The sequence below is a fragment of the Indicator indicator genome, chromosome 30 (genome assembly GCF_027791375.1).
Source record: "Indicator indicator isolate 239-I01 chromosome 30, UM_Iind_1.1, whole genome shotgun sequence".
NCBI lineage: Eukaryota > Metazoa > Chordata > Aves > Piciformes > Indicatoridae > Indicator > Indicator indicator.
In genome coordinates this window covers 4,026,056-4,039,053 of record NC_072039.1, presented here as the reverse complement: position 1 = coordinate 4,039,053, position 12,998 = coordinate 4,026,056, and the positions used below count along the sequence as shown (strand labels likewise).

The following is a 12,998-nucleotide window of genomic DNA, read 5'->3' as shown; positions in this document are numbered from 1 at the left end:
TCTTTCCTTACATTTATTTAAGGAAATTTTAATTCTGGTTATTAATAAGAGCTGTGCTTTGCAGGATGATCTCCTCTGAACATTACAGGAGGGATCTCTTATCTGCCTCCATCTCAACTGGCTTTTTATTGACATTTCAGCTTTACAGCAGCCTACTGCCTTGAAAGAGGCAGTTGAAGGGGATGGCTCATGTGTAAAGAATCCTGCAGAGAAGAGGCTCTTAGTGGGAACAGAAAGGGTCATCCTTGTGTGACCTTCAGAGAGGGAGAGAGGAAGGGGAAAATCCAGCACATCATTACATAGCAGAACTGTTCTCGGCTGCACACCTGGGACAAAGATCTGCTGAGAATAAGGTCTTAGGGCTTCTCGTTATGCCAGCAAGGTTTTGCCTTTTCACTTAGCCCAGTTCCCTGTGGGCTGGGTCAGGCATTCTCTCTTAGTGATCCTCTGCATCCACAGCAGATAATTCCTTAACTCATCCGTCCAGTGTGCAACAGTCAGACTTCAAGTGACTACTAGAGCTGTGCTGAGTTTTCAGCTCTCACTGGCTCTTGGAAATGGGGAAATGAGGCACTTGTACCTCTGACCAGGGCAGAGAGCGCTCATTTCCCATCCACTGCTGGCTCAGGAGGGAAGGAAGGAACAGGTGGGGAAGGGGAAGGATGGAGACGGTGCTTGGGTGGGTTTGTCCCTTGCCCTGGATACGTGCTGACAGCAGGGCTGGGACTGTCCCAGAAAACGGCAGAACTTCGATTGCACAGAGCTGGCTCCTGGAATTTCTCAATTTCATTTACTTGCCCAGTGGGTAAGAGGGATTCACACTGCCAGTTGTGTATTTGTGAGCTTGCTTAGGAGCCTTTTATAAGTCAATACAGGCTTCCAACGATCATGAGGTATATAGACCTGGATTTAGTGTTTGTTTCCAGGAGGCTTGTGAAACAGTGAAGATCAAGACATGATTACTGAGGAGCAGAAATTCTATTCTCAGATGTAGTTGCAGTAAGTTAGCCTGAAGGGAAAAACATTCTCTGTAGTCCTTGTACTGAAGTTGCTACAGAGGGATTACTGCAACTCGGAACAGGATTTTGAGTCTCAGATGCTTTCCAGCTGCAGAAGCTGTGTTTTGGGACTTAATTCCTGCTGGCAGGATTGCTTTGGAGAATAAAGAGAGGGTGGTGCAGTAGCAGCTGCGTGCTTGTGTGCAAAGTTCAAGTGAGCAAAGGATTCACACAAAGGGTTAAATATTTCGTATGATGAGAACACAAATTGTGGTTCCTATTGGTGTCTGTCTCTGCCAGTCATGTCAGGAGGCTCTACCTTCATGGGGGTTTTTTTGGGAAGAACTCTATTCTGTACCTGGTCTTTCATCAGCATGCTTCCTCCAGCTGGTTCTTGCTGCCAGTGAAGGCCACATTGCATCCATCTGCATAAACAAAACGTTTCGTAATTCTCTAAGGTAAACTTTGTGGGGCAGGGTGATTTGAAACTGTCTGATAATTCTGCCTCCCCAGAGGGCCATACCCTTGGGATGGAGAGGAGCACATGTGCAGCTGATGGATCTCTGCTGACAGCCAAGACAGAAGCTTGCCCATTTTGCAAGTGTTTTGGGCTGCCTGTGCTGGAGGAAACAATTTCACCCTTGGGAGTTCAGCTCTGTGTCCCTGGGTTTCACTAGCTGAAAGCAGCAGCCTCTGCAGTGCCTGGTGGTGCATGGCTCCTTCTGAGGGAAGAAGTTTCATTTTCTCCTTCCTCTCTCAGAGTTCTGCATGGGGTCCCTGTGCTCTCTTGATCCACAGTGTGTTTTGTGTTAGAAGGAGGGATGTATCCGAGCTGGGGGAGGTGATCCAGCCTGTGGGCACTGGCTTGGCTGGCTGTGTATCTATGTGCACCTAAAGACCATGTCCTTGTCCACTGATCTCCAAACCAAAGCGATGACTGTGCCCTCTAGCCATGCTCCTAACCTAGGCTAGCTCCTGCTGTCCCTTTAGACTGCTGTGATAGCAGGCACCAAGCAGAGCCTGCTTGAAACTCACCCTCCTGAGGCTGGGGCAGAAAGGTTTTCCACTGCAAAGAGACCTTTTGAGGAGAGAGCATTGCAGCTATCTCAGCCTTAATCTTTGACCTGGTAGTGGGTAGATTTTGAACCACACGGTGGTGGGTTTGCATGTAGAGCAAATTGTGTTTTCCTGTCCGGGCAGCTGCTGCTATTCTCATTCATACAGCACCAGCCTTCATGCACACTGAGAGCTGGCCCCATTCCAGCTGTATTCCAAAGCAGTCCTGTAATGCTCCTCCCAGGTTTATTTGAATGCAGCATTTCCCGGGCCTTGCTCTGCAGTCTCCTGGTGCCCCAGGGAAGAGTCACTGCTTGTCATTCAGAGGTGGCTCCTTGGTGATGTGAACTTTAATTAGCTAATTTTTACAATTGCAGATGCAGATTTGGGTGGATGGTGTTATAAATGGGGAAAACATCACTTTTTGGTAAAGGACCAACCTAGAAGGTAGGCTGGAGCTTTCTGAGTGCTTTCCTGGGAACCACATCACTAAAAACCTGGTGAAACTCCTGAACCTCCTCAGTGCTGTGTGACAGGTATATCAGGATCTGCTGCTGTGTTTCAGTCCAGTGTCCCCTGAGTGACTTGTTCAGCACAGCACGCAGGGATGTGTACCACAAGGGCGTTACTTTTCACTGACAGTAGAAGAATGATCTTAAGCATATCCAGAACGTGTTTGTCCTGCAAAGCCCTCTGCTACTTTCTCCTTTGAAAGCTCTGATAGCTCAGCTGATGCCACCATTAATATTACCAATCCCCAATGGGAGGGCAGTGATGATAAGGACTAGAAAGTGTGCCAGCCCTCTGAGAAAGGTTTACCTGTCTAACAAATCCCTGAGTATGATGGATGGAGGAGGGAAGGAAGGAGAGAAGAACATGGTAAGAACACCTAGAGTGAAGCAGATTGTCTGGGATAGCACTGAGATAAGCAGGATGGTGCCAGACTCCTGCCTTTGGGGGTTGCTTTAGATAAGTGAGTCCTTAGCATCCTTATGAAAACTGATCTCCAGGCTGTGTTCTGCTCACCTGTGTGGGAGGGCTGGCCTGGCCAAGTGGCACATGCATTCAGCTCTCCTGTCCTGGGTCCTTGGAGGCAGGCATTCATGTTCTGCTTGATTCAGCTGATCTCTTCATTGTTTTCCCAGATCAGTAATTTAACTTCCATGTGCATGTTTATAGCCTGGGGAGAAAGACAAGAAAAATCTTTTGACAAACAGGAAGAAAATTTGAATCATTGCTCTGCATGAACATTAGGAAAAGCATTCTCTCTGCTCTTCTTTGGATGGACCCAGGCACTGTCAGGTGATGTTTCTACCTCAGAAAGGGCTGCATTTTGGTGATATGGATGACAGGAAAGGGTTTGCTGTGAAGACCATCAGCACTTTTTGAGGATGAAAGGTGTTACGGAAACTCAGAACAGTGATGTCCATGTGCTGGGGAGCTGCTACCAGATGAAAGCAGCTTCTCCTGTGCACTCAGACAAGCAACCTGGAAGGTGCTAATTCCTTCCTAGTCTGTTGCTTTTGTGATCATGAATCCTGGCTCAAATCTGAGGGACCAATTTTGCTGAACCAATGTAATGTAGCTGGGAGGCAACCCCAAAATCCTCTCCAGTGCTGTTACTCCAGTTTCCTTCACACTGACCTTGTAAACCAGTGGTCCATGCTGCGCTGTGGTGGCTGGGGGTCTGTCAGTGGACTTCAGCTCTTGCATAGTATGGTGCTGAAAATAAACAAACTTGGGACACAGAACTCTGTGCTTTTGAAGGATCCTCATGGCCAATTAGACATGGTACTGGTGCTTCCTGCCCAGCCATGGGTTTTGAGCACACTGGGAGTGTCATTATCCTGCCATGTGGCTTAGCAGAGCAGAGCAATGCATCCCTCCAAGTGCTGCAGGGCTGCTGCTGTCTGTCAGCACTAAATGGTGAATGTCTCTGTGTACTCCCTGGGCAAGGGAGGAGCAGCATTAGCCCTGTGGGGTTATCCCACATTGCTCTCCCAACATCTCTAGAAGTGAGGCTCCCTTTGGGAAAGGCAGGTGAATTCAGTCCATTCTGTCTCTGACTGCACAGCTGTCAAAGCAAGTGAAGGTGTTGTTTGTAAATAGGTTTATTGTAGCCTGCTGGAAATATTGACACCTAGAATCTGCCAGACGCTAATCAAGGACCCCGCTCAAATGAGTGACCTGCATACAAATCCCTCAGTCCTTCATGGAGCAGTTTTTCAGACCTCAGCCCTTCAGATCCCGTTTGAATCCCAGTGCGACAGCAGTGTGTTTAGTTATTCTGGTCAAACCTCGCCGCTGCTCCTGGCTGTTTTGTCCTTGCTGTGCAGAAACAAACCTGCTGGAGGGCTCCAGCCCCATTACGAGGACAAAAGGACATCAGACTGCTGCTACCGTAGGGAAACAAGTCTTGGTTTTGAAGTGTAATGCAGAATGGGTGTCCTAGAAATTCCTGAAGTGACTTTCTCTGATCAAAAGGCATCTTTTGGGATTGTCCTTTTTTTTTTCTTATTTTTTTTTTTTAGCTCCCGTAAAATGTAGCTGGGAACATTGACTCTGGGGTGAGCTTACATCCTGATACCGAGAGGCTTAGTACTGAGTGTGAGAACGTGGATGGCAATAAACAGCCAGATCTGAGGGAAATTATCTTCTGAATCAGAGTATTTAACACATTTGAGACTTGTAGGCTTTTTCTTGGCTTTAAAGGGGCATTCTAGAACACATCTCTGTTACTATCAACACGTTAATTTATGATTAGCTTGGAATATTTTTACATCTCATTTATTCTTTCCACGGGGGTGTTCTAAGCTGCTGAAATTACTTGGTCAGCTTTGCTTTCTCAGTTTGGTTTGTTAGAGTAGTGCCATGAATGGATTTTGGATGAGAGGTCAGAACTCCAGGGGAAAAAAAGGGGATTCAAGTCGTCAGGGGTTTTAAAGCCCTGTGGCTCTCTTTGGCACAAAACAGATTCAAATTCCCCTGATGTCTCCATGTAATGTCTAGAGCTTAAAATGTCCTTCATAAAGCTGTCAGAATACCCTTAAGAATCACCTGCTGAATATTTTCCTAATCTAAGTGTGCTGTCTCTGGAGATGACTAGCAGTGGAAGTTTTGACATGGCATGCAGCTCCAGTAACGCTTGGTTTTGAATGCCAGAAAGCGAAGGGAGATAAGTGAAGAACAGGGAGAGGACTAACTACGTAAATCTCTGCTTAGTCTCTATTTTGATCAAGCAGTGCTGAAAGCAAGACCCTGTATCACATGAGAAGGCACAGTACAGCTCTGGAGCTCTGTCCTTCCTCATCCCAAGTGTCAGCTGTGACTTCACTGCTGCTGTGGCATCAGAGTGCCCAGAGGGTCTGGGGCAGATGGAGATATTGGGGAAGCCTCACCCAGCTCCAGGATGTGGAGGTGGTGTGATGGAGAACACGGATAGAAAGGACAGGGAAGAAAGGAGTGAGGAATAGGAAGCAAAGGAAAGGAGTACAGTTATATAGATCTGGAGGTGAAGGTCAAAGGCTCCATGTGACTGGTGTGTGGTGGCTGATTTTTTTTCTTAACATTTGTACGTGTTGCTGTAAACAACCCTAGGCTGATCTAGCAGTGCTGAGGGGCAGAGGCTGTAAATTACAGCTGTTGTTCTCCTCACAAAGAGAGAAGCAACTTGAAGTGTCTTTGGCTTCCAGCATTTTGTGTGCTTGTTCCTCCACTGCTTCTTCATTTGTTTAAGTTCCTGATGTTAGAGTAGAATCTTGTTCGGTAGTGGAGCAGGGACATTGCATGACCCAGAGGTGCTGGGTAAGCAGTATGACCACCCTGGCAGCAAGGCAGGGCAGGATGATTAATCCTATACCTGCCTTCCCTCCTGCCTCTGCCTGCTGCCCAATGCCCTGGCACTTGCCCTGCCTTGATCCATGCTGAGGGCAGCTGGTTTGTGGGACAAGTCTGTCCTTCCCTCCTCTACTGGTAGCCCCTCATAGAATTATCAGGGTTGGAAGTGACCTCAAGGATCATCTAGTCCCAACCCCCCTGCCATGAGCAGGGACACCTCACACTAGGGCAGGTTGCTCAGAGCCACATCCAGCCTGGCCTTGAAAACCTCCAGGGATGAGGCTTCTACCACCTCCCTGGGCAACCTGTGCCAGTATCTCACCACCCTCATGGGGAAGAATTTCTCCCTAGCATCCAATCTGAATCTCCCCATTTCTATTTTTGTTCCCTCAGCGTTGTTCTCATGGGCATTTGGGCCTGAAGTGGCCAAGAAACAGCTTAAGTGTTGAAAGCGATAGCCGGGCACGAGTGCCGAGTTTGGCGCCTTTGAGGTGAGGGCAGGGGCGAGATGTGCCCCAGCACCTGGGTCGTCCTGCCCTCCCCGCAGGGATCCCAAGGACCGACCCCAGGAGCTATGGCAGAGCCTGAGGGGACCTAGGCCGAGCCGCCGGCAGAGAGGCGGCGGCGGCGGACCCCCGAGGGGAGCTCGGCGAAGCTGCGAAGAGCGGGCAGCAAACCCGGACCAAAGCGCGCTCCTGTGGAGATGGCGGCGGAAGGACGCTCCCACCGGGTTAAACGGGGTGAGGCACTCTTTGGCCGCCGGCGGAAGCAGCCGAGTACTGGGGCCTGCGCGATACGGCCTATAAAATGCGTAGGGTGGCGCGGAGGTCTGGGCAGTCGGAGCTGGGACTGGTCGTGTACGGATCGCCTGGGAGGCGGTGGCGGAGCGGTGGGAGCTTAGGAGGAGGTGGTGGTGGCGGCGGTGGCCTGAGAGACCCCCGCTTGCAGCCTCACAGCTTCCTCTCCTCTCGCGGGGGGTGCGGCAGCGACAACACCCCCGGAGCCGCGGGCTTCGTCTCCCTTCCGCCTTGCTGGATGCTGGGGGGCTCGGTCCCTGAAGGGAGTCGCGGTGCCAGCAGCCCCTGCAGTGGCAGAGCCATGGGGGCGGGCAGCGGCAGGGCACGGGGCCCCTTTCCCTGCTGAGAAGGCCCCTCGTCCTGGCGCCGATGCCTCGCTGTCCCCTCACACCCAGCCCCTAAGAGACGACCCCCCCTCCGCCGCTTCTTTTCCCCGCCGTGCCCTCCCCATGCCAGACGGAGCCCCTCGCCTCGGAGACGCCCTGCAGCAGCCCCGCCGGCCCGGGGGTCTGCGGCTGCCCCCGCGGTATGAGAGGAGCTGCCCCCGCCGCCGGGGGCAGCCAGGAGAGGGGCGGGCTCCCACCCCGCCGCCGGTCGCCGTGAGGCGGCTGTAGCTGCCTCGGCTGGAGGAAGAGCCCCTTTGTTTTTCCCCCCTCGCTCCCGGGGGCTTCATGCCCCGCTGAGGGATGATGGAGGTGGTGGGGGACTTTGAGTACAGCAAGAAGGACCTGATAGGACACGGAGCCTTTGCTGTGGTCTTCAAAGGTCGCCACCGCAAGGTAAACAGCGATGGGCTTCAGCCTGAGCAGGGCTGGTTACACAACCCCGGGCCGGGGCAGGGGTCGCTCCGCGGGACCGCGGCCGTCAGGAGCCCCTCCCGGTGGATGACAGCTGGGGTGGGGGGAGTCACCTCTGCGGAGTAATGTTGTGATTTGGGTGTTTGGGGAGAAAAAAGAAAGAAGGAAAGGTGAGGGGAGGGTTGAGTTACCGGGGTGGGGGCGGCGAGGACGGGGCCCGAGGCTGGGCCTGCGTCCTGGGCAGCCCCGGCCTGTGGCTGCTGCAGCCCCAAAGCCGAGCAGCCGGCTTGGGGCCTCCATAAACCCTGCCTTTTTTTTTTTCCCTTTTCCCTCCCCTGAAGAGCCAGCAACCTCTCTGCGTTCCCACCTCCCCTCCCTGCTGCTTGGTAGCTCCCTAATATAAGGGCGAGCGAAGAGTTGCAGCTGTATGGGAGGCTGAGCCCTTTGTTTGTCAGGAGGGTCATGTTTATCTCGCTGGATAACGAAGGATCTAATGGAAAATTGTTTCCTTTGGGATTGGCTGAAGATTTCTTGAATTCTGAGGTGTCTGGTTTCCTGGCGTGGCTCGCTCATCACCCCTGATATTCATAGTTAGGTTATGATGCTGTGAGAGTTTATTCTGGTGGTAGTGCCTGAAGTGCTCTGCTTTCCAGAAATAAACTCCTCAAATTCATCATCTTGGAGCATTAGGGCAGTACTTACAATTTGGAGAGGCACAGTGCAGTGATTTGGGGGTTAAAAAAAATAACGGAGACAGGAAAACAGGAACTTTTAAAGGCCTATGGAGATGGTCTCACCTTACAAATAAAGAGGCAGCTTATTTTTAGATAACATATCGACAGAAAATACATAAGTTTCCTTAAAAATCCAGATGTTTTCTTGTGCAGTTTTCAGATGGAAATAGTAAGAAAGCTGAAAATGGGAAGTCTTTAAAGGAGGGTAAAAGTAACTCCATCCCTTCGGGAGAACTAAAAAGCAGCTATGTAGCACTACTACCAAAAACCAAATGGGATATGATTACTGCTTTTGTTTTTTAAATGCCTTGGAATCCATGAAAATGCAGTGTAGCTGCAGCTGGGTTTTAATAGCTGCCTAAGCTATTGTGGAATGAAATAGTTCTTAATGGTGTCATGTGATGTAGCAATCTCTGGTGGGTAGAGTAGGGGTGATCTTGCAACCTTTTCTCCAGTGCTTTAGTAGCTGCTTGTTAATAGATAAAACCCTCCAAATCTAAAGCTAACAAAACTGTTTTGTTTGTTTGTTTCCAGAAAACTGATTGGGAAGTAGCCATAAAGAGCATTAACAAAAAGAACTTGTCAAAGTCACAAATCCTACTTGGAAAAGAAATAAAAATCTTAAAGGTATGTTGATTTGCAGTGATTTTTAAAGCTGCTTTGCTTGGAAAGGAAAAGACTTTTGACCTAGTTCACTCTAGGTCATGGGTATTGTCACAGTAATTGCTGTTCTGCCTTCTGTTTTGTTGTTAGTTGCAGGAAAAATCCAGAACTAAAAAGATCAAGGGAAGGAAGGAGGAAAAAAAAAAAAGGAAAAGATACTTTTTTAATTCTGGAAGTGGTCTCAGAACAAGTGATGGGCATGCTTTTGTAGTTAGAAAATTATTGTAGAACCAATCTCTGAGCTTTGCTTATTGCATACAGAAAAAACTTTGTCCTTCAGGACAGCTCATGTGGCACCTCTCCCAAGTAGTGCACACAAGGAAAGTCATAGCTCAGGGTGAAATGTCAGCCTTTGATCTTCCTTCATCTTTTTTGCTCAAAGATGTTTTGAAAGCTGAAATCAGCATGCTAAATTTGATTCCTGCAGCAGTCTTCCTACTTCTGAGTTGTGTTAATTGACTTAAAATGTCTAGTGTGGCTCTAACGAAGGAAATAAAGCAGAGCATCACTTAGGTTTTCAGTGCTGTTTTATGGACACATCTCCTTGAATGATCTCATAGTGTTCTTTGCTCTCATCTTCAACTCATCTCATTTCACATAGCTTTGCAGTAGTAATAAGTGCTGCCTTCTTTCCATGTTGCCAAGCTTCTTGAGATAGATCGTTATTTTATATACAAATATGTACATACTAGATTCTGGTATATTTATTATATACCAGAAATTGTAATGTTGGATGTGTTCGTTTGCTGCAAGTACTTAGCAAAGACAGATGGTTTATTGGAGCTGCTCTGTGAATTTTATTTGCTATTTGATTTGTTTCCTTTTTATTGTGAAACTACAAGGTTGACTTGAACTTGTTGGATTTGATGATCTGCAAGGTCTCTTCTAGCCAAAACACAGGTCCTTGCTTCTCTAGTGTAGTTGGTTGCTCTGCTAAGCAAGAAATAGTGTGAGACTACAAAATGAAACGTAGCCAGTTTCCAGTACTCACTAAGGGTCTTGTGCTGTAGTGCTTTCTGTAACAAGACATACAAGTTCTGAAACCAAATGTTTTTATGACCTCTGAAGATATTGCCTAATTTCCTGTTCCTGTAAATATTGTCTAGATAGCTGGGATTTCCTCCAAATTCCATCAGATGGTCAAAAAGATGCTACCTTTCTTTGTGAATGTGACTCTGATTATCACTTAGCATATTAACTGTCACATGACAATAATAATAGGCTGTTTCCATAATACAAGTATTTTGTTTTACAGGAGCTTCAGCATGAGAACATTGTAGCTCTCTATGATGTCCAGGTAAAATACTTTTTAATGCCTTTTTCTTCATTAAAATTTATTAATGGAAATGCAATGTGCATTCACAGGTATCCTGAGTAGGAACCTTTGAGTGGCCATTTATTTTGTTTCTATAATAAGAAAAAGTAATCCAGTGGCAGGGGAGTTCTCTCATCTTCAACACACTGCACTGATTTTGTGTTGGCTTTTTCTAAGACTTGAGCTTGATGATATCAGAGGTCTTCTCCAGCTTTAATGATTCTAAGATAATAATCAGGATGCATGACAGTGATAGAAAGCTGTGAGGAATATGGTTTACTTCCAGGCAGCAGAGGCAAGTGCCAGCCTGAGAACCTCTGCAGAGACTGTTTGTGTTGTTTGATCCTGTCTCCAGAGAATAAGCGTTAGCTGGCTGGACTCAAGAGTTCTGTTACTGACAGGAACTGTTCTGAATTCTCCTTTTTCCCTTGGCCCTATAATTTAACTGGAAAGTGGGTGTTCATGGATAACAACTGAATACACCGGAAGGAAAAATCTATGAGTAGGAGTTGATCTGAATGGATGAAGCAAGTGACATTAAGTCAACATAAAGCACAAAATGAGCAACATCTTTGAGATCTCTGTAGCAAAGAAATGTGTTGTATAGCCCTGTGTCACAGTGAGGGAGAACTGAAGGAAGCAGAAGAGCATGATCACACATTGCCTGCGTTCAAAAGGGTAGCATAAAAGCTAAGCAGACATTTGGATCTTTTCAAGTAGGAGAAGTAAGCATTACATTGCTTCAAGCTGTCTTCCTCTTTCTATTCCCAGGATTCTGCCTGATAAGGGGAAGGAATTAATTTTCTACTCTATCTGGGGTACTGTGTTCTGCTTTAGTAGGAAGCATCCTTTTTGTATCCCAAGGATACAAAGTGTTGAGTAAAGCTAAACATGACATGATGTAGGTTACACAGCCATTTGTTCTGCCTGGGTAAGGACTATACATTTATCTCCTGGGCTCAGTTCTTATCTTAAATACAGAGTTAGAGTTATGAAAAAATTATCAAGAACCACCCTTGGGGCATTGCCTAGTTAAGGCAACACAAAATAGACATTTTGACATTCTCCAATGTTTTCTGTCTTTACATATTTGCATCCTAAAAGGTTTTCAGCTGCTCTGTAGATGTGTATCTCTGTAGCTATAGAAATCTCTGTTCGCAAAGATGCACACTAGGCAGGCTCAGGTTTTATTGCAATGCCACAGGACATGGACTAACTTCTGTTGACTTTTGGTACAAAGTGATGACGTTCATGTAGTAACAGACTGCACATCAAAACTTCCTGTTTGGATGTGTTGACTCTTTTCCCTCCTGGATCTTAACTTCAGAACTCTGCATTTGAATCACACTTGCTGCTCTGAGAGGGAAAGTGTAGTCTCCAGTGCTTCTTGAAGAGCCCCGATATTTTCTGAGTATTGCTAAGTGGCAATAATCTCTTGGCATCCTAAATTTAGTATATCCAGACATCTTAAAAGAAACTGGAATTGTTTGCTGAGGGCGTTGGCGTGAGTTAGCAGCTGAATTTCAGGTATACATAGGTATACACATTTACAGTTCTTCATATGTGAAGACCACGTACTAAGCTTTGCTAAGTTCTAGATTTGAATTTTGATGACTTTCGATGTATTTTGATGACTTTGTGTGTCTGCTAAGCCTCAGAGAGGCTCTTGCTTGTGTTTATGTACAGAACATCCACAAGGGAAGAGGACAGAGCTGTATGCTTGCCTGTGGTTACTTTCCCAAAAGGCTATTTAAAACCTGACTTTTATGCTTTTCTGTTCTACCACAGGAGTGAGTGCCCTTAGAGGGACAGGACTTCTTGAGTAATCACTTCTGTGCTCTCCATTTGAGAAGGGGCTATTGCTGCTTGTCACAGACTATTGCATTTAAATGAACAGTTAAAGCAAAGAGAAGGGAAAACCTGGGTCTTATACTGTGGATATATTTCAGATACATTCATGGCAAACCAAGCTTGGCAGAATGATGCTTCTTCTGCAGAAGAAGCTGCTTGGCAAAACACAGTCTAAAGAATGTGACACTTGCACAAATAAGCTCTTTCCTTTTTGCACAGGGCTATGTTTGTGAAATATTATACATCATTAACTTGTATGATTGCATTAATTTATAAGCCAGCAAGAATGAACACTATGCAAGGCATTCACGTGTCTAGTAGGCTGTTCCACCTACTAATTTTCTTGAGCATTTCGTGTTCTAGCATGTACTGCCCTTTTTTGCTGTAGTATTATGAGCACAGCGATACGGTACAGCAGATAAGACTTCAGAATTTCAAGCAATTTTGAAATTACAGAAGCTATTTTTCCCTCAGTGCTGGAGCCAGTGGAGTCTGTGTCACAGTAGGATGCTCTCAGTGTGACTGGGAGTCTGTTTTATTTTTATAGTTCCGTTGGTCTGAAGTTTTTCTTAACCTTAGTTGGAAATAAGAAAATGCTTATGTTTCAGATGCACCATTTGGCAGACAGTTTAACTGAATAATCCACGAACTGATTGTTGTACAGAGCTTTCACATGGAAAGGGTGGTGTGCAATGTAATGGCAAAACTAAGTGGAAACAGTGGAAGTTAACTGCAATGAAGAATAAATATTTTTACATCTCATAATATCACATGAACTTATTTGCACTTAATGGCAGCACTTTAAAGCCATATTCCTGCATAGTGATTTAGCATATATCTTTTAAGTCTGAGAATGAAAGGGTAATTGTTATTTTACATATTGCAAAAGGCTTCATTTGGAATTGTTCTCAAAGGAGACAGTTAGATCCCTTCTCTTTCATCTCTGTTTA

At 46.6% G+C, this 12,998-nt stretch overlaps 1 protein-coding gene across 1 annotated transcript in view; it reads left to right on the top strand.

Annotated features, from left to right (window-relative positions):
- Positions 1–7,377: 7,377 nt before the first annotated feature.
- ULK2 (unc-51 like autophagy activating kinase 2) overlaps positions 7,378–12,998 on the top strand; it is a 41,049-nt gene continuing 35,428 nt past the window's right edge. The window contains exons 1-3 of the mRNA XM_054394404.1: positions 7,378–7,467; positions 8,754–8,846; positions 10,138–10,179. Of these exons, the coding sequence (XP_054250379.1) occupies positions 7,378–7,467; positions 8,754–8,846; positions 10,138–10,179 (225 nt within the window). The remainder of the gene's footprint in view (positions 7,468–8,753; positions 8,847–10,137; positions 10,180–12,998) is intronic.